Source organism: Rhamphochromis sp. 'chilingali', assembly GCF_963969265.1.
Source record: "Rhamphochromis sp. 'chilingali' genome assembly, chromosome: 21".
NCBI lineage: Eukaryota > Metazoa > Chordata > Actinopteri > Cichliformes > Cichlidae > Rhamphochromis > Rhamphochromis sp. 'chilingali'.
In genome coordinates, this window is record NC_137949.1 from 9310933 (window position 1) to 9331903 (window position 20971).

Here is a 20971-nt window from a genome sequence, read left to right on the forward strand (position 1 = left end):
AGCTCGAGCAGCCCTGTACAGAGCTCTGTCGCCTGACCTGAAGGTGGCGTCATGGACTTTGAGGAGTGATCGGACCTCGCTGGTCATCCAGGGTTTTGGGTTTGTGATATATATGTATTAATGTAATAATAAATAATGTTACCAAATGATAATACAAACTTTACTTCAGTTTCTATTTCTACTCTAATAAATGTACTCAACTTGAATCAGTCTTTGAACATGAGCAGAGAAAAAGAAGGAAAATAAAAATATGTTTCTATTTCCTGTTGCCTCCATTGTGGAGGGAGACTTTGCCTCTAAACAGCAAATGTGTACAGTCAGGGGTTAAAGTGGATTCAGCAGGTGGGGAACTTAAAATCAGCTGTTTTGTCTCAGTGTGGGGAAAATAATCAAACTCACAATCATTTCTATTCCAGCAGATTGTCTTAGTGTGCAGGCTGTGATCAGCTGACCTGCTGCTCTTTCTGGATGTACATACCTGGATTTAGCCAGATGTGAGCAGATGTTTCATCAGTTGGCCATCCTCTACACTGACAGTCTGCTGTTCATGCTGTCTTTGTATTAGACAGCCACTGTGCACCAGTCACACACTGTTCTTTACTTTAAACCATCACAGTACAAATTAACCTGTTTATCCTGCAGAGGATTTTCATGCAGCCTTTAAATAACTGTCTGCCTCAGTTTGATTAGCAGCAGGTTTCACAATGTGAAAAACATAATGTCACATGTATGGATTTAAAAACACGATGATTTACATGTCAGCTGGACCTTTAGCTGCAACACACTGCGAGACAAACTGCACACAAACAGTTTGTGTGTTTGCTGATGTTTATTGAGCTCATAGAAACACTGCATTTCAAATTACCTGACACTTAAAAACGTTACTCCCTTTATGCTCGCTCCTCTTCTGTAGAGCTAGCGAGATGCTGAAGTACCGGCACCTGCACTCACCTGCCCAGGTTATCTCTGAGTATAAACTATAGATGAACCTAAAATAATGAGTCTCTTTTCTGAAAATGTAAGAAGAACAAAGTACAAATATTTGTTTAAAAATGTAGGGAGTTAAAGTAAAAAGGGTTAGAAAAATAAATAGGCTGCTCAAGTAAAGTACAGATGCCTGAAAATTTTACAGGCATCTGTAATCAGAGCATCAGTAATGAGTGCTTACAGAGGAAACAAGTTTGGACTTTCTGGTAAATTAAATGATTATGTTGTTCATAATCGTAAAAATGCAAAGGTCAAAGCCCACATCAGTGGAAGCAAGAATGAGCTGAAAACACTAAACTGAAATTATTTGACTTAATGAACTAAAACATGCTCCTGCCCTGCCCTTTCGTACCTGTTAACATCTCAGCGCCACTGTGAGCTTCTCGTTCACCCCGACAGGCCTGATAAACAAATAAAGAAAACTGTACGTGGCGGAAGCAGCGCCCCCTGCGGCCCGCCGCCGCCCTGCAGGCTCCGGGCAGCTGGGGGATTTCCTGGGCGGAAGCAGCGGAGGGGGTTTCCAGCGTTCAGCCCGTCCTGCTGCTGGATCTCTGAACTGATCCCAGCATCGTCTGCTCACACAAACCACTCAGCCGGAGAACCTGAACCCGAAACCGGACCATGAGGAGTCTGTCCCAGGCCCGGAGGCTCCGACACAGCGGCAGGTTGACGGTTTGAATCCCGCAGAGAGTCCGCGGAGGAACCGCCGAGAAGGAGGTCCCGGGGAGTCCTGAGGAGCTGTGGCCTGCGGAGGAGATTCATGTGAGTCCGAGAGAGCAGAAACAGAATAAAGACACACAGTAGAGACATACCAGAGATGCGGTATTGACAGGAGACTCGGCGTGAGCAGCGGGAACATGTTAGCTGTGTTAGCGGGCTGGAGGAGATGCTACAGCTAGCTGTGTTTACATTAAAATCCCCGTTACCGATCACACCGAGCTAACAGGCTAACGTCGGCTAGCGTCGGCTTTCCGTCTGTTTACACCCGCGCCCACCGGATCAGTAACAAAATCAATAATTCGATCGGTAACTTGATTGATGCCCTGATCAGAGCAGCAGAGCTAAAAACAGTCAGACCTGAAGAATCGAGCACAGACAGGACGAGCCCAGTCTGTTGCTTCTATTGTTCTTATTGATCCGCGGATCAGTTCCTGGTATCGATTATGGCTTGTGTGTCGATAACATGTGATGGGAAGGTTAACAGGACAGGTGTGTGTGAGGTCACGTGAACTTGGAGTTACTGTTTACTATTTGTAAACACCAAAGTACTGTCAGAGTAAGCAGGATAGTAAGGCAGTAAAAGTACTAAGAGTACTCCTCAGACCACCTCCGATGTGGAGTTTCCAGGTGGTTTCTCATTTGAGGACACGCATGTTAGTTTCACCTTTAGCTCACCTGTGAGAGAGCAGCTGATCGTCAGCTGACAGAACAAACCATTATTCAGATGAAAACACCTGGACATGCAGGTGACGCTGATGGTCTGAGAAGATTGGGACACTGAGAGAATAAAACCCTGTGATGTTTAACATCTGAATCAAAGGTCTCACCTGTAACCTGACACTGAGCATACCCCGGGGCGGAGCGTGTTTTGTTAGGTGACCCAGGGTGAGCCTGCAGGAGCTCTCAGGTTGACCTCTGATCGTCACCCATAAGTGTCTTAACGGCGGCCTGACGGGATCCCGCTGAGGAAACACCTGGACGAGACAGATGTTAACACCATGTCATCATCATTATTTGGGCATCAGAAAAATCCAGAAAACACCCAGAGGGTCTGACTACATTACCCAGAACGCTCCAGTACAGGTCAGACAGACATGAGAAAAAGCTGCTCAGCAGGGCAGGTGCTGTGCAGCACTATACGTGTCAAAATTTAAGATCATGGGTGTTAGTGATGGTGTGTTTAGCTGAGCAGACGATGATAAGAATCCTCCCTTCACCCCAAGATGGCCGCCCCTCCCTGAGCCGCTTTCCGCTGAAAGTTTCGTCCTGTTAAAAGCTCGTTTTTCTTTCCCTCTGTCGCTAAGTGCTTGCTCACAAAGGGCCATTAAAGCACCTGACATGGCTGCTGTTGTGTTTTTGCTGCTATCTAAATAAATGGTACTGATAGTGGCGATGATGATGATGCTGGTTGTGGTGATAATGATGATGGTGGTGAGCACTGGGTAACTGGGACATGTGTGAAGGTCCTGTTAATGCTGAAGCACATCTGCAGGTTCAGAAACATCTGCTGTCATCCAGATGTTTCTGTTTCAGGGATGATGAATAAACCCAAGTGAGTCCACACCTGCCCCTCCACAGGCACCCCCTGCTGGGCGCAGACTGCTATCATCAGGTTACTGATCCTCCATCAGCTGCTCTGAGGAAAACCCCTGTGATGAAGTGAATTCTTCCAGTTTCTCTTTCTGAGAAGTGCTCAGTCACGACTGCAGTCACCTGCTTCATGTCGCAGCACCCGTTAACCACAGGCATGACATCACACACGTAGGTGTGATGTCACACATCTGGCAGATCCAGATTGCACATCAGTGACGAGCTTTCACTCTAACTCAAGCCTTAGAATGCCACTGACTCATTTGGGGCTTTTATTTTGAAAGGGATGGGTTTGTGTCTGTGTGTGTGTGTGTGTGTTGACGATGCAGTGAATGGAAAAGTCCCCAGCATCCCTGACAGGAAGTGTGTGTTTCTGTTTCTGTGTGTGTGTGTGTGTGTGTGTGTGTGTGTGTGTGTGTGTGTGTGTGTGTGTGTGTGTGTGTGTGTGGAGGTTAAAGGTCACAGCTGTGTGTGAGGTCATGAAAGCTCTCACTTCAGGTTTTCATGTGTCAGCTGACCCGATGCTTCTGAAATTACCCAGAATTCCTGTGTGAAGTGTGTGGATCCTCTTTCTGGATTTATTCAAATGTTCAAATCTTTCATTTTTTACCAGATTTCACTGTTTGTGTTTTGAAAATGCGTCGGCTCTTTGAATGTTCGTGAGTTGATAACATAACATAAGCTAGGTAAATACTTCTGATCAAAACCCCGCCAGCGCCACCGCCTCACTGAGGAGGCACATCTCATGTCACCTGACGAACTACCGTCTAGGTAGCTCGTCAGGTGTGTGAGGCTGCAGTGGGCGGGTTTCCCGTCAGAGCCGAACAGCAGGAAATGATGGTAAACCACGCGTGCACACCGAGGTTACTGTAACAAATGTCGGAAAGTCTGGTTGTTCCTCATCGTGTGTCCGATCCGTGACCGGGATTCTCGGTCTGCGTGTTTGGCCGTCTGTGCTGTCGGGGCAGCGGTCAAACGTCCAGATGAACAGAGGTGACTGTTGTTGTGATTTGGCACTGTATAAATAAAATAGAATAGAATACTGCAGTACTGTGATACAGCAATAGTGTAATACTGTGGTACTGAAGTACTTTTTTGCAGTGAGTATCAGAACACTGAGGTCATTTCCATTGTGGCTGTTTTTGAAACATCACATGTTTAAGGAAAAACCCCAAACTGCACGTCAGTCAGCTCAGAGCAGCTGACTGGAGTTAAAGCCGGTTATCCAACCGTCAACTTCATGAACTTAGAAAACAGAGTAACAGGTTCATTTTCTGAAATCCTCTTTATGTTTTTAACTGAGAGAGAAATGCATTCATTCCTCAGTTTAATGGTTCAGTATCTGAACCTTTTTCCTTTATTTAACATTTGGACTCACGTCCAGGGCTGCTCAAACATCATGGCGGACGTCTGCTGTGAGGGTTAAAGGTCAGTGTAATATTTAAATGTCTGATCACACTGTACACGAGGAGTTCCAACATGACCAAAATGTGATTCTTCAATCGCAAACGTCCACCTGGTCATCAGGTGACCCATCGAGGGTTCAGGTAGCATCGGCCCTTTTAAAGGATCCACGAAAACACGAAAGGAAAAACTGTGAATGCCGACCGGTCGGAGACGGGGTTCCCGTGACATTCAGCCAGAAGCTACAGGATTCACCCGAGGGTCCACCTGAAGGACCTACCTAAGTCTGAGATGTTCGGAGGAAGACCAACTGATCTTTGGACACTCACTCTGACATATCTGTGAAGGTTCTCAGGTACCAGGTCATGCTAATCTGAGGAGCTTGGAAAGAAAAGCGACTGGGCTTCATGACATCACGAGTGTCCGAGCTGAGGTCGCCGTTTCTCTCGTCATCAATGACCTGCCGCACCGCACCGCAGTACATGGTTAAACCTGACCTGTGACATCACAAAGACTGATGTGGAAGTTCTGAGACCTTCTGGAAAGATCTCAGGCTGGATCATGAAATCATGTATGAAGGTTTTCAGATTGTTTACTGGTTTTACTGGTCTGAACCAGTGGAGCTGAAACTCCCATGTTTGAGCTCACTGCCTGTTCTCCTTCACCTGTTCTCACCTGTTTTCGCTGCACTTTCTAATTAAATTAACATGTGACCTGTCAACTTTCCTATTTATAGGCCACGCCCCTTCGCCCCTTGCTGGACTCCACTGAGCACGTGCAGACTGGACTCAGTTGTTGGGTTCTAATGTTTCTTTTAATGTTTCCTCAGGTCATGTCCGCGGGGAGGAGTGCTGACGGCAGGGAGGTGCAGATTCCCCTCCAGCAGGTGGCACCCTCCCTTATTTCGCCCCTCTCGGCAGCCCCGCCCTCTCACCGCCCAGCCAATCTGTGGCCTTCCAGTGAGCCCACCGTTCAGCAAGGTAACGAGTTTCAAAAAAAAATCTTTGTTAGGTAGGATTCACACACGGTGGCTGATCTGATTGGCTAAGGTTATTTAAGACCCAGTCAGGCCTTTGAAGCCAGGAGGGTGTGAATCCTCTTTGAGGACAGGTTCGGTAAGGTGTGTCTCTGACCTCAGGTGTGTGTTCAGGTGTGCCCGCAGGCTTCCTGCCTCTTCATGGCGGCTTCAGAGATCACTTTGTAGAAACTCCAGAAGCTAAATACTGCTGCGAGGCGTGCAGGCTGGTCCTGTGTCAGCCCCGCCAGACCGAGTGTGGACACCGTTTCTGTAACAGCTGCATCTGCGACATCCTCAGGTGAGACAGGCCACTCCCACTCAGGGGAAACACTGCGTCGATTTGAGTTCCTGCTCGACCCTGCAGGTGTCAGCGTTTAACTTTTGTGTCCTCTCTCCTGCAGTCGTCCAAACCCGGTGTGTCCGGCTGACATGGAGCCACTGTTCAGAGACAAGGTGGGCAGGAAGTGACATCACAGCAGAGATCACGTTGTTGACTGATCAGTAGCACTGTCAACGTTAACATTTGTTAATCTGTGTTTATGAATAAAGTTTTAACATGATGAAGCCATCTGGAGCGCAGAATGGACCAACTTTGTACAAACTGCCCCAAATACGCTGAGAGAGGCATTTCCGATGGGTTCATTTGGTTAAAATTTTAATCGCGTTAATCCTGGCGACGGATAACGCATGTTAATGTTGACAGCCCCACTGGTCTGTGATTGATTCCCGATCAGTTACTGAGCAATCTGTGATCACTCGTCGGGCTGTGTGATTGATCAGGCTGTGCTTTGTGTTTCAGATCTTCAAAGACGTTTGCTGCCACCGGGAGATCATGTCGCTAAAGGTTTACTGCCGCAGCGAGGCGAACGGCTGTCAGGAGCAGATGAGTCTGCAGCAGATACCTGTGAGCACACGTACCTGAAAATCCCGCTTTCTGATTGGCTGCTCTGCATACAGCAGAAATTCACTTACCTGCCTCACCTGTGTGTCTGCAGGACCACCTGAACGTGTGTCCGTTCTTCGAGGTTCCCTGCCCGCTGGGAAAGTGTAAGGAGAGGATGATGAGGAAGGAGATTCCCGACCACCTGAGCTGGAAATGCAAACACAGAGAAACCACCTGCGAGTTCTGCAGCACGAAGATGCCCCTGACAGACCTGCAGGTGAGCCGCGGGCAGCGTTTGGCTTCTTTTTCTTGCTTTTTGGTGATTTTTGTGAAAAATTAAGTTTTTAAAAACGTTTTTCAGAAACACAAAGATACGGTTTGTCCGGCGTTCCCCGTGATGTGTCCAAACCACTGCTCTTTCGCCTCCCTGCCCCGGAGCGAGGTGCTGACCCAGTTTTTCCCGGATCACTCGCACCCTTCAGCTTTCAGCTTTTCCGATCGCAGTGATCGATCGATCTATTGATTTATTGATGTTGTGCTGTTTCAGCTCTCGGGTCACCAGCATGACTGTCCCAAAGCTCAGGTCAGCTGTCAGTTCCACCGCTACGGCTGCACGTTCAAGGTAGTTTCATCATCATTCTCACTAAACGTGTGGCAGACCTGTGGCTCATGTACCACAGTACTGCAGTTATACACCTGTATTAATACTTCATAATGCATGTACTGCAATATTGCGTGTGCTGTGTTTCAGGGTTTGAACCAGGACATGAGGCAGCACGAGTCCACCTTCGCAGCCGAACACCTGAAGATGATGGCAAACAGGAACCTGTCGTTAGAGAACAAGGTAACCACGGTGGCACGTAAAACACTTCACATCTTCCTCAGAAAGTGCGGCGCGCGCTCACCTGAGCGCTCTCTGCTTCCAGGTGGAAGATGTGAAAGGTGAGCTGATGGAGCGGTACAAGGTGCTTCCTGCGCTCAGCAGCCGACTGTCGGAGCTGGAGAACCAGAACGAGGAGCTGAGGGAGAAGAACCGGCAGATGGAGCAGAAACTCGCCACCATGCAGGTACCGCCATTTCGCTGGTGGTTTTTTCTTGACAGCGTGGGCTCCTCCCACCGTCCACAGACACGCTCATCACGTTAATCTGTGCTCTCTCCACAGAAACTAATGAGCTCTCACTCAGAGAAGTTGCTGGAGGTGGAACTGGAGCTGCATTCTCTCCGTCTGCTCAGAGATGAGGTGGAGAGCCTGCGAGGAACGCTGGAGAGCGTACGGACGAGGCTCGCCGCTCTGGAGCAAGGTGGACGCGGCGGATCCGGATCCACGACACACACACTGGGTTAGAACGGCCTCTCTGTACCGCCGTTGGGGTCTGGGGACGGGCTGTAGTCTCAGACACCAGAGGTTTAGGGCACGCTACGGCTGTTTGTCGATTGATAATCAATAACTCCCGGTGCACGTCTTCTTCTCTGCAGCATCCCTGGAGACTCAGCTGAATCGCCATGACGACATGCTGAGCGTCCACGAGATCCGATTGGCTGACATGGACCTGCGTTTCCAGGTGCTGGAGACGGCGAGCTACAACGGGACTCTAATCTGGAAGATCCGCGACTACAAAAGGCGGAAACAGGACGCGGTGGCAGCGAAGACGCTGTCGCTGTACTCGCAGCCGTTTTACACCGGATACTTCGGTTACAAGATGTGTGCTCGAGTTTACCTGAACGGAGACGGCATGGGCAAGGGGACGCACCTGTCGCTGTTCTTTGTGGTGATGAGGGGCGAGTACGATGCCCTGCTGCCCTGGCCCTTCAAACAAAAGGTACACCTCACTTCCTGTGTGATTAACCGCAGAAGCGTGAACAGCGTGTTCTGATGCGGTCTGTGTCTGTCAGGTGACCCTGATGTTGATGGACCAGGGTCCCTCCAGGAAGCACCTGGGCGACGCCTTCAAACCGGACCCGAACAGCAGCAGTTTCCGCCGTCCGGTGGCCGAGATGAACATCGCGTCCGGCTGCCCGCTGTTCGTGTCGCAGACTGTCCTGGAGACGGGGACCTACATTAAAGATGACACCATCTTCATCAAGGTGAGGGGCGTGTCCTGCGGGTTACAGACCCCACCTATGTATTGATAAATTCAGCGATCAGTGAATTAACCTGTGGTGATTGGTTTGACCGGCAGGTTACCGTGGATACCTCTGACCTTCCTGACCTGTGACCGTGTGACCGGTGCGCACCTGGCAGAGCAAAGGATTATGGGAAGGATCAGAGATGGGAAGATGGAGAAGAAGAGACAGGAAGCAGCCAGTCAAAGTGAACTTTATTGACTGGTGGACTACAAAACTGTGTGTGTGTGTGTGTGTGTGTGTGTGTGTGTGTGTGTGTGTGCGCGCGCGCGCGGGGGTGGGGGGGTGAATGACTCAGTGTCACCGTGGTGACAGAACTCAGAGCCAACATGGCCGCCACTATGAGGACGTTGTTGCTGCTCGTTACTGATGCTGTGCATCGAGCTTTACTTCCTTTTATTACCCGTTTACAGAGGCATGCTAGGAAATCCACTACAGCCACAGAGGAGTCCGAAAACCTGATCAGACCGGATGAAACTACATAAAGAGCAGACTCCTGTAGAGCCCGGCGGTGCGGACTGGCTGCTCTGTGGCCTTGGTGGGTTTCCGAGCGTCGACAGAATTCGTGCGAGTCGTTCGGTTCATTTGCACACTTTAAAGTTTTGAATGTTTGTGTGAAAATAAAACTGACAGAAAACAAACTTGTTTTATTGTGAAGTTTTTCTGCGGAGACTTCCTGTTTTATCGTCACTGATGAGGTCATCAATAAAGGAACTCTCTGCCTGTGAAATAATAGCGTAGCCACATGATGTCACTTGGCGGTTTTGCTGCGTGTTGCTGCTGTCACTGATGTCTCGGGGTCCACAGTGGCGACTCGATCTTCGACACAGGTGTGGGTCACCAATGTGTGTGAAGACAAACCGAGGCAAAAAGAGGCTCCAGCATCTGTTTCAAGAAACTTTAATATCCTGAGGTAGAAGAAACTTGGTGTGAACAGTCTGTGTGCAAGTGACCTGAGTGATGAGGGTCACTCACACCATGGCTCAGATTGGTTGGTGGGCAGGGTGCAATGTGTGTCGGGGGGGATAACAGTCTGATAACAGTCTTCCCCCAGGGGAAGAAGCTGTTTGTCTGGAGGTGTGCGACCTGACTGAATTGAATTCAGAGGGTCCAACGGGCGGTGGGCAGTTCACTGGTTTACCTGAGACAGGAGGATCTGGCGATGCCATCCAGGGGTGTCAGATGGCAGTCAGTGCTTTTTTGGGTGGTGTTAATGACCCTCTCTGCTGCCTTCCTGTTAGTCGTGGCCCCTGAGCACCAAACACCAGGCAGGAGAGCACGCTCTCCACTGAGGAGCAGCAGCAGGTCCTGGTCCAGGTCTTCATCTGGCTCTTGATGAAGGCGTTCCCACTTTCTCCCTCTTGCATGTGACAAATGAAGGCTTTCTTGAGGTTCTTCTTCCTCAGGACACCGAGGACGTGCTGCCACTGCTGGGCCTCCTTTACCACGGCGATGGTGTTGTAGGTTGGAGGTGAGATCAGGGGAGATGTGGGTGTCCAGAAACCTGAAGGTGGAAACAGATTCTACCCGTCCTCCGTTTATAATGAGGGGGGAAGTGGACCTGTCTGTGCCTCCTGAGGTCCATTATAAGTTCTTTGGTTTTAAGAATGTTCAGCTTCAGGTTATTCTCTGGATCCCAGGATCAGGGAATCTGAAGGTGGTCCAGTTTGGTGTTGAGCATCTTCCTCTTCTCCAGATAGCTCAGCGCTGTGTGAAGGGTGATGGCATCCTCCGTAGGGTCGAGGGAGGGGGTGGACAGTCTGTGATGTGTGAGACACTACCCACTCGAAGCACAAGATGAGTACTACAACTCCAACACACGGATAAATACAGATTGTAGGAGGATGACGAGATTATCCATTTAAATGTCTTCACTGGAAGTGATGCACAAAAACATTAAAAGGCCAGATAAACTGATTTTTTTAGAGGAGGAAAGGAGGACGGCAGGTGGCGCTGCTCACAGGAAACGGCGGCGGCTCGTTGATTTTTTTTTTTTTTTTGAACCATAGAAGAAGAAGAGAGCGTTATCCGCAGAAAAAGAAGCGGCTAAGAGTTTGTGCTTCAGCTCCAGACTTCAGGCTCAAACCGAACCTGAAAGACTCGAAGGACCCCAGAACACCGGCCCGGACCCAGCGGGGCTGCGAGGCCCGACCCGGTAAGTGAAGCTCGGTTCTAGCTGTAGAACCGTAGAGCCCCGGGGAGCCAACAGGCTAACAGATAGCATTAAGGTTACCAGAAAACAGGCTCTTATTTTGAAAGGGCGACAAGCGATTGAGTTACTTTAGAAATGATTTCACGAAAAAAATAAAATAAAAATAAACACAAAAAGCGGCACGGTGTGTGATCTGTGTGTAAAAAACAAAAAAAAAACCGTGTGTGTGTTTAAATATATAAGTAAAACAACAAAGTAAAAACAAAATACGAATAAATATGTTTAAAAGCTGACAGGAAGGAACAGGCTCTACCTGTCAGACAGGTGTAACTGTCAGTGAGGCGTTTGTGTGACGCGCTGGCAGCTGATTGGTCTGTAATGCTGTGTGTGTGTGTGTGTGTGTGTGTGTGTGTGTGTGTGTGTGCGCGCGCGCGCGCAAACTAAAATAATGTGGAAAAACTTTATCATGAGCTGAGATGATGAAGCTGACGACTGCTGAGATTCTCAGGAAAGTGTTCTCATGCGGAGTTTCCATCTGAGTATCCTTTGTAATATTACTATTCAGAGTAATCTGAATATCCTGAGTATGCTGAGCAGTGCGAGTCAATTTACTTGAAAAAAAGTAACTAAATACTAGTTGCTGATTAATTCACCAGAAATAATCCAGTTAATTTACTGATTACTTATTTTCAAAAGTAATTAGTTACTTCATTACTTAGTTACTTTTTAAAACTTGATACACAACCTGAATACGTAATAACGTCATAGATCTTTCAGCCCAGTTCTATTTTTTCTGTATAATCCATCATATAAAATGTAATCAAATGAAAAAGTGTCTTTTTAAAATTGTTTTAATCGATTTAAACTTTTAACTTTATGCTTCAAGCACAAATTAAATTATTTCAACTGTCTTTGACGGGAAGAAATGTTTAACATTTAAAGCTATGTTCTGCATATTCCAGCGTATAAAATAAAATCACGTTTTGTGTTTGCACTCTTTCAAATAGATGCAAGTAAAACACAGCAGAAAATGAATAAAATCAAAGACTCAGCAGTTCTTAAATCTACTGTCAGCTGTTGAGCAGGAGTGGGGCGGGTGGAGGTTTGCCCACAGCGGTCATGTCAGTGGGAGGATCCAGGGGTTTCTCTGCGAATGTCACATTCCCGTGGCAGCGTGCTCGCTGCTCGCTCAGATTTGAAGTTTCATTTGTCGCTGTAGTTTTCTTCCCACGCAGAGTGAACAGCAGACGCTCATAGGGCTGCTCGATTATGGTAAAAATGATAATCAAGATTATTTTCACTGAAATTGAGATCACGATTATATGACGATATTTATTTAACCCTTTAAGACCTACCATAGAACCAAGTGCGCCAGAGCTTATATTATTGTTTTACATGTTGTAGTGCCATTTGTGGGAGCATTTCAAGTTGCTATACATCAATACAACTGTTATAGCCCATATTTTAATAATATGTATGTATTAAGTCCATAGTAACTACATTAATTGCAAACAAGTGCAATAAACTACAAAAAAAATTGAAAATCATTTTTGTTTTGCTTTTTACATATATTTCTTCTTGGAGAAATTTAAGAGGTTTATCCCTCAAAACTTTAAATACTTTTTAAAAAGTTGCAAAAAATAGTTTACAACAACAGGAAATTTATTTTGAGTGTCTTCATAGTTTTATTTTGGAGATACACCAATTTTTATATACTGCAGGAAAAACAAAAAAACAATCTTATGATGCAAATTTGCAAAGAAAACAGCAGGTGCATCAAAATAAACTATTTCCAGCAGTGCAATTCGAGTTCTAAGCATCCCAGAAACTATTCAGAAAAGTCAAACATGGCTTATAAAAACACAAGTATAGGCTTTTGAAGCCTACAAGTAAAAAACTACATTTTCCGCGAAAATGACGTCACTTCCGGTTTTGGGCAGGAAACGCGATAGTTCGCGCTGACGTCTTTTTCACTGTGGGAAGTGTCACGAACAGCTGATCGGATCGGCAAAACGTGTGTCTGGAATATTGTTTTTGTTCCCGCAAGTGCTTTTTATGCAATTTTTGCAAAGCTATATGTGGAAGCAAACCGTGACCGAGGGCAAGCTGATGGCATCAGATGTAAGTACAACTCCTCTGGTTTCATATGCAAAAAAAATTATTGCGCTAGCTTTCAGGTTCTACAGGGATTTAAAAATAGTTACACAAAACGGAGTGTGCTGCTCTGACCGGCTTTAAAGGGTTAACAATAACAATGTATTGAATAATGACTTTAAAAAATAATATAAAACAGTGTGCAAATACTGATAACAGTGCAAATGTTTGCAATATAAGAAATAAATGAAAAATGTAAACATCTATGTTTAGTGAACTTTGCAGTGTTGCTCTGTGGTGCAGCTACTACACCATAGCAAAGTTTATAAACGCGAACCCATAATGTTTCCACACCACTGAAGTTTTTTTCTTTTTACCTCGCTTTTCAACCAACGGCAGTCACTCTCCTCTCCAAATAACTTCTGCTTAGCTTTCCAAGCTTCCCTCGGGTCCTCTTAATTGTTGTGATGTGTGTTCGAAATGCAGAGAGGTGCGCTCGATTTACCACACGGAGCAGCGCGAGAGTAAAGCACGAGGCAGGGAGGGGCTAATAATCGGCTCAGTCATTTTTAATGAACGTTGAAAGCCCAGATCGTAATCGTGATTAAAATTCGATTAATTGAGCAGCCCTAGACGCTCGTCTTTCTGTCACTTTTTACAGAATCCAACTCAAAGTAATGTGATTACTTCCACGCTTTAAACGCTGCATGGTTGTACTCTCTCCATCACGACATGTGATCCATTGTTGATCTGCACACGTCTGTTACCACGGACGCCGCACGCTCATACGTCACTCATGAGACACTCACAAACAAAATCACGGTTTAGTAACGCAGTAACACTGCGTGCTTATGGGAAAGTAACAGTAATCTAATTACTTTTTTGCAATAGCAATCCTTTAGTTTACTGGTTACTTTAAAAAAATATAATCGAATTACAGTAATGCCTTAATTGTAACGCGTTACTGCCCATTTCTGATCCTGGGTGACCTGAGTAATCTGAGTATCTTCAGTAACTTCAGTAAACTGAGTAATAACCTGAGTAACCTCAGTAATCTGAGTAATAACCTGAGTAACCTCAGTAATCTGAGTAACCTCAGTAATCTGAGTAATAACCTGAGTAACCCCAGTACTCTGAGACTTGGCACTGATGTATCACTGAAATGATACAAAAGACTGGCGTGACTGTGCAGCTGTAAGCGGCGTCGTTCATGAAAATTGAGATGCAGCACGATTGGCTGAAATGATACCAAAGCGTGGAGGACAGTGGCGTGCACAAACGCGCTGCCTGCTGAACCTGTGATTGGTTTCTGTGAGGACGTGTTTGCTCTCTGAAGGCCCAGCTGCATGCAGGTCAGTAACTGTGTCTCTCTTGGTGTTCTCAGATGAAATGTTTGTGATGAAGAGTTTCTGTGGACCTGCAACCCTGCAGCTCCGACTGTTTTCCACTAGAACTTTACCCACTCTCACACTTTTCACCAAGGTAACGCCCACACCTGTTCGATACATTAACATCATAGTCTCAGGAGCTTGGAAAGAAAAGCGTCTGGACTTCTGGGTTTGTTCAAAATCACGACCCTTTCAGCTTGTTCGTGGCCAAAAGTGGCCACCAACAGATTAAGTCTGTAATTTTTATTATTTTTAGGGGTTTTTTTTCCAATTTTTTTCTGCATAAAGCTTTTAACTAACTTCAGTTCTTTTCATAAATATAAAATAATTATTACTTTTTAACCCTTTAAACACCAGTTTATTTGCCCACTGCACTAGCTGGAAGACAACCTCAAATCTCACAATTTTATATAATTGCATTGCTACTGAAATTTCTTGTATTATTAATAGTAGAGACTGGGGCATGTAATTGATTCACATCAACACTGATTATAATGCATTGTTATTTTTGTGCAGGGAGAGCAAAAACATAAAAACTCCCTCTCAAACTGTTCGTGGCCAAAAATGGCCACGCCTTGTTTACATTTACAAAATGCTACAAAATTCATATATATTAAGAAAAAATTCCACTTTTTTGACTTGAATTTTTTAGATTAGCATCAGTGCTGTTCATGATAATCTAAATTTTATTCAAATTCAGAATTTTAACCCTTTAAATACCAGTTAAATCACATAATTGTAATGAATTAAATAGGAATAAAATCCCCATTTTTTTCTAAATAATACATGCAAACTGATTTATTTTCTAACCATGGTGGAGGTTAGATGCGTAGCAATAATTAAACGTATCAATGAGTTTTATGCATCTTTGTTTTTTTTGTGCAGTGACAGAAAAACAACAAAACTCCCTCTCAGCTTGCTCGTGGCCAAAAATGTCCACCCCCTGTTTATGTTTACAAAATGCTATAAAATTCATATATATTAAAACATTTTTCTACTTTCATTGACTTGATTTTTTTAAAACCAAAATATAATTCAAATTCAGATATTATACCCTTTAAATACCAGTCAGATTATGTATTATTACTACGCTTTGGGGGGAAAATAGCAATAAAGTTCACATTTTTCTGCAGGATCCGTGTCCTCTGTGTGATGAAGCCAAAGAGCAGCTGCAGCCGTTCAGACACCGGGTGAGAAGCTTGTTATAAAACTGTTGTTAATAAAGTTTAAAGTTAATTGAACTGACGTTACTGATTGATCAGTGATGACTGAGAGGCTGATATATGATGTGTTATTGATAGACTGGGATGTGATTGATTGCCATGTTCACAATAGTATTGATAAGAAAGTCTGTATGTTTTCCACGTATTTTACCTGTGTGTGCGTGTGTGTGTGCGTGCGTGGGTGCGTGTGTGTGTGTGTCAGCTGGTCCTGCAGCAGGTGGACATCAGCCTCCCAGAGAACCGGCTGTGGTGGGACAGGTACAGGTGGGACATACCTGTGTTCCACCTGAATGGTCAGTTTGTGATGAAGCACCGTGTGGACACTGCCCTGCTGGACAAACTGCTGCAAGATGCCGAAGGCCAATAACTCACAAATAAGCAATAAACACAAGTGATTAAGAAATATGTGGCTTCACTGTGTCATCTTTACACAGCCAATCAGAGCAGGCCTCACTGTGACATCACTGTGAAACAGATCCTGTTTTTCTCGAGTCACCCGATCCCGTGACCTTATCAATATTTAACCTTCACATAACTGTCAGCCAATCACAGCTCAGCTCCTCCTCGATGTGTTACCTGGTTACAACGGAGACCTCAGGCATGCTCTCAGGCAGGTGAAGTTGTGGCAATGGCGTCGCATAGAGCGGCAGATGTTCAGTTTGCTCTGCAGAGGGCAAAGAGGAAGATCAATGAGCTGCAGCTCCAACTCAAGTAAGAACTGTCTGATCGGTGATCAATAATCTGTCAGACAGGCTGAACTGATCGATCAGTAATTGATAAGTGATAATCTAGTGATTAGGTCCAGAGTTGAACGCCTAACTGTAAAAGTTGAATTCAAGTTAAACCTGTATTGGATCAATAATTCCAGGGACTGGCGGTGCCGCCTTGAGGTTTGGATCATGAAGGAGCCATCTGATTGGCTGTTGGAGCTGCTGACAGGGAGAGAGGGGCTAGCTGTGCTCTGTGTATTGATAAGGGAAACGATTCACGTGGAGAGAATATTGATTACCACGGGAATCCACCGCAGGAATGACCAGTCAGGTTCTTTTACCTGATGGAGGTCACCTCGTTACCTCTGACATTGTTACCGTTAATCAGACTTTACTTCCTGTTTAAAGGTCAGAAAGCACGAGTCACTCTGAGCTGCTCTAAGAAATGAACCAATAACCAGTGTTGGGAAGGTTACTTTTAAAATGTATTCCATTACAGAATACAGAATACATGCCTCAAAATGTATTCAATAACGTATTCCGTTACGTTACTCAATGACAGTAACGTATTCTGAATACTTTGGATTACTTAATATATTATCATGCTTTTTACAACAACGTGAATGTACTATTGCTGTGTGATTTATTACTATTACTGAAGGTCCGCGACTCCGAACTGTAGTAAAGGGACCTCTGACTAATACGGTGGGGTCCCTGTCGGCTCGTAACCGAAAAATAGCTTTACTTTGTTGTGTGGGTCAACTTTTCTTGCGAGAGACAGAGAGAGGCGTTGAAAGACTGCTCCAACGGAACTTATTGTTTTCGGAGGAAAACACGAACACGGTGTACAGTCGAGTCTTAATAGCTTACTTACAACTGGGCTCGTCAGGCACTCTTCTTGGCTGAAGTGGTTATTATTATATTTACATGCTTCCAGCTCCCGTTTTTCCTCGATGACAACTCGTACCTTTCCACTCCCGTTTTTCTCCCTCCTCGCGCTCACAGACCCATAACGTGTATGGCAGTCCATTCTCCCTGCAGCACGGACTACACTGCCCATGATGCTACATTCTTTAGAGCTATGCTTGTAGCATTCTGCCTGTTAGCTTAGCACAACAACAAGGACAACAACAACGAAAAGGCGCTCTCTCACCCAGGAAACACACAGTCGCAGAGAGAGAGAGAGCGTCGCCCTGTAACCATGGCAACCGTAACGCTGCCGCCTGGAACAACAGCACGTAGCTGTCAAACAAAACCCAAACAGTCCTGACCCGCGACAAAATGAAACAGGAAAGTACCGCAGTGTAATCCATTTATTTCAACAAAGTAACTGTATTCTGAATACCACCTTTTTAAACGGTAACTGTAACGGAATACAGTTACTCATATTTTGTATTTTAAATACGTAACGGCGGTACATGTATTCCGTTACTCCCCACACTGCCAATAACATCAATAAATCAGTAGAAAATCCATCAAACCTGTAAATCAGTTTTTATTGCTGCTGCAGGTCACAATATAAATGTTTGAGTTGGTGGACAGTCACCTGGCTTCAGGTGTGGTGGGCAGGTTTTTTTCTCCAGTGCTGAGGTGTGCTGTTCAAATGTGTCTCTATTGAAACAAAAACTAAAGGAAAAAGGGTTCCCTGTCACTCTGGTTCCCTGAGTGATGCTCCCTGTGGCTCTCTGTTTGGCTGCATTTAGCTCCATCCCCCAACCTCAGGCAACTATGACAGCGGTGATTGATAGTGTGTATTTGTGTTTCCAGGGAAACCAGATCACAAAGTCCAGAAGAGACCAGTCAGCCCACAACGACACCCAGCAAAGAGCTCCAGGACTCTCTGGTGGACATGTACACAGGTAATACTACTGTACATACTACAGATACTACACAGGTAATATCACCTATAATAAAAGATGAGTACTAACGTAATTCAATTACTTTACTCGTTACCTGAAAAAACTAAGGGATTACTATTGCAAAAAAGTAATTAGATTACTGTTACTTTCCCATGAGCACGCAGTGTTACTGCGTTACTAAACCGTGATTTTGTTTGTCAGTGTCTCGTGAGTGACGTACGAGCGTGCGGCGTCCGTGGTAACAGACGTGTGCAGATCAACAATGGATAACATGGAGTGATGGAGAAAGTACGACCATGCAGCGTTTAAAGCGTGGAAGTAATCACATTACTTTGAGTTGGATTCTGTAAAAAGTGACAGAAACATGAGCGTCCGCTGTTCACTCTGCGTGGGAAGAAAACTTCTACAGCGACAAATGAAACTTCAAATCTGAGCGAGCAGCGAGCACGCTGCCACGGGAACGTGACATTCACAGAGAAACCCCCGGATCGTCCATAATACTACTGATACTATATATGTACACAGGTAATGCTACTGTAAATACTAGAGATACTACACAGGTCATACTACTTGTAATACCACAGATACTATATGTGAACACAGGTAATATTACTGTAAATCCTACTACTAAGCAGGGTAACCAGTGGTTCAGAGTGTGGCTGGCGGGTCATTGACGGCCCTCTGCTGCGTGCTGTGTGGTCCCTACCTACCTCTGTGATCAGTTCAGTGAGGCGTGCTCGTTGATCAGACCCCGCCCCATCGCTTAGACAGGAAGTTGACGTCCTGTCTGCAACATCTCCTGAGCTTCGTGTTTCACATGCTGATGATTTTGAGTTTTGAATCAATGAGTTTGATGCAAATTTGCTGGTCCCATAAAATAAATCGGCCGAATTCTAGTGAAGCTCAACCCGTCTGAAACACCCGTCTGTCTTTTTAAAAGTGAAATAAAACCAGAAAATGTGCCGAAAAATGACACAAAGATCAATAAATCTGATGATCAATAAGCCTGATGGAAGCAGCCCAAGGTCCCGAGGTGATGTCAGCAAATGTCCACCAGGGGGAGCTGTTCTCCTTCACATCAGAGCCCTGCTGCCGCTCACAGGGACAGAGTCCTGTTCAAAATCAGCTGTCCTCAGAGCTCTGAGAGCGTCCTCCTCATGGTTGCTGAGCACGCTCAGTAATCTGCTGTGTAAATGTGTCTCGAGGACATGTTATATTTGGACTTTGTGTTTGCGGTGAGACATCGGCTGAGAGGCTCGTGTTAACACAGAGGATGAAACCTGCTGGAGATCAGTGACAGCTGTGATCGCTGGTTACCAAGGCAACACTCATTTCATCTCCATGACTGACAGGAAGTGTTTGACGTGATCGCTTCTCACGTTTCAGCGGGCAGGTCGCTTCAGCAAAAAGAGGCATGTTTAGAGCGAGTGGGTGACATCACCATGGCAAAATCCAGACTTTCTTTACAGTCTGTGAGCGGCACACCGGGGTCGCTGGCCCTCCATCGGTTATTGATTTATTTATTTATTTATTTAAACCCAAATCGTCTTTGGGATTATCCTCATGCTTTAAAGCGCTGAGAGAGTGTGCTTGAATTATTGAAGGAGAAGAAAAAGAAAAGCTGCAGTTAGTTTTGTTTTTTTTACATCAACACCCCCACCCCCCGCCACCCCCACCCGTGGTGATAATCCGTCGTCTGTCGGCGTCCTCGCTCAGATCAAACTCTGCGTGTGAAACAGTTGTGCAGGAAACAAACACAGTATTCAGTCGCCCGGTGCCTCCATATGCGTCTCTGTTTACTTCTTCTTCTGTGGTGCCAGGAGCCTCACTCACACAGTGACGATGATGATGATGAACAGTCGGCGCTGCTGATTAATGAAAATGAGAAAAGATGTTGCTGAATCTTAGTGTTACTGTCGATCCCCGGACTCTCTGTCCTGGTCGTTGTGTCCTTGGGCAAGACACTTCACCTGCCGCCTACTGGTGTTGGCCAGAGGGGCCGATGGCGCGATATGGCAGCCTCGCTTCTGCCCCAGGGCAGCTGTGGCTACAACCGTAGCTGCCTCCACCTGTGTGTGAATGTGAGAGTGAATGAATAGTGGAACTGTAAAGCGCTTTGGGTACCTTGAAAAGCGGTATTAAATGCAATCCATTATTATTATTATTATTATTATTATTATTATTAATGTTATTGGTGTAACGATTGATGGTGAGGATGATGATGAAGCTGTATCATCAGGCAGGTTTTCTGCTTCTGAACGCGGTTCAGAAGCAGATGGGTTGAAGTCGAAATGTGGACTACATGTATGAATTTCTTTAATAGAGAATAAAAATGCTGTGATGATAAAGTCTGCGGCCGGTGCCTGTCGAGGCCAATAATGGATTTGGGAGCTGCGGGCAGATTTTAGGTTTTCACCAGTAACGTGAAGTTTGGTTGGTTTTTGTATTTTTCCGTCTTCTGATTGTTTTCACAATACCTCTAAAATCTGCCCAAAGGGTCAGATTAACTTAAACCTTAGAGGTTTGGATTAAAATGAAGGAAGACTTCATTACCCAAGTGGGATTGTATTTTCTGTGATTTAGTAGAGAAAAGTGATGAAGGTCAGCTGCAGAAGAGGAGGAGGAGGCAGCCAGTAGGGAGCGGCAGTGAGCTGAACACAAGGGCGTGAGGGCAGCTTCTTCTTTTCCTTTTATTAAAACAGAGTCCAAACTGCTTCTTCATCCTCTCATCTGAACTTGCACACTCATGGACACCTCCTCTTCACCTCTGATCTTCATCACATTAGATTTCAGCTCCTTCAGCCTCTCACTGATCAAT

General features: G+C 45.5%; 2 protein-coding genes across 7 annotated transcripts in view; both read left to right on the top strand.

Annotated features, from left to right (window-relative positions):
• Window positions 1–1005: 1005 nt before the first annotated feature.
• On the top strand, window positions 1006–9383 carry traf3 (TNF receptor-associated factor 3). Of its 2 annotated transcripts, XM_080870153.1 has the most exons (14): window positions 1006–1749; window positions 5531–5681; window positions 5852–6017; window positions 6121–6172; window positions 6519–6623; window positions 6715–6879; window positions 6964–7044; window positions 7150–7224; window positions 7354–7446; window positions 7529–7669; window positions 7766–7943; window positions 8080–8423; window positions 8497–8688; window positions 8784–9382. In XM_080870153.1, exons 2-14 carry the CDS (start codon window positions 5534–5536, stop codon window positions 8817–8819), a joined length of 1776 nt encoding a protein of 591 aa, XP_080726279.1. In that variant the 5' UTR covers window positions 1006–1749; window positions 5531–5533; the 3' UTR covers window positions 8820–9382. The 2 variants fall into 2 exon arrangements, with proteins under 2 accessions (XP_080726279.1, XP_080726278.1); XM_080870152.1 differs by lacking the exon at window positions 1006–1749 and having other exon boundaries at window positions 5504–5681; window positions 8784–9383.
• Window positions 9384–10709: 1326 nt separating this feature from the next.
• mipol1 (mirror-image polydactyly 1) overlaps window positions 10710–20971 on the top strand; it is a 55163-nt gene continuing 44901 nt past the window's right edge. Inside the window, exons 1-4 of one of the 5 annotated variants that reach the window (XM_080870131.1) lie at window positions 10710–10882; window positions 15495–15551; window positions 15787–15975; window positions 18062–18153. In XM_080870131.1, coding sequence (XP_080726257.1) covers window positions 15935–15975; window positions 18062–18153 — 133 coding nt within the window. In that variant the 5' untranslated portion in view covers window positions 10710–10882; window positions 15495–15551; window positions 15787–15934. Of the gene's footprint in view, window positions 10883–15494; window positions 15552–15786; window positions 15976–18061; window positions 18154–18354; window positions 18679–20971 lie in introns of all 5 variants that reach the window. The other 4 variants (XM_080870130.1, XM_080870133.1, XM_080870132.1 and 1 more) reach the window with 4 other exon arrangements.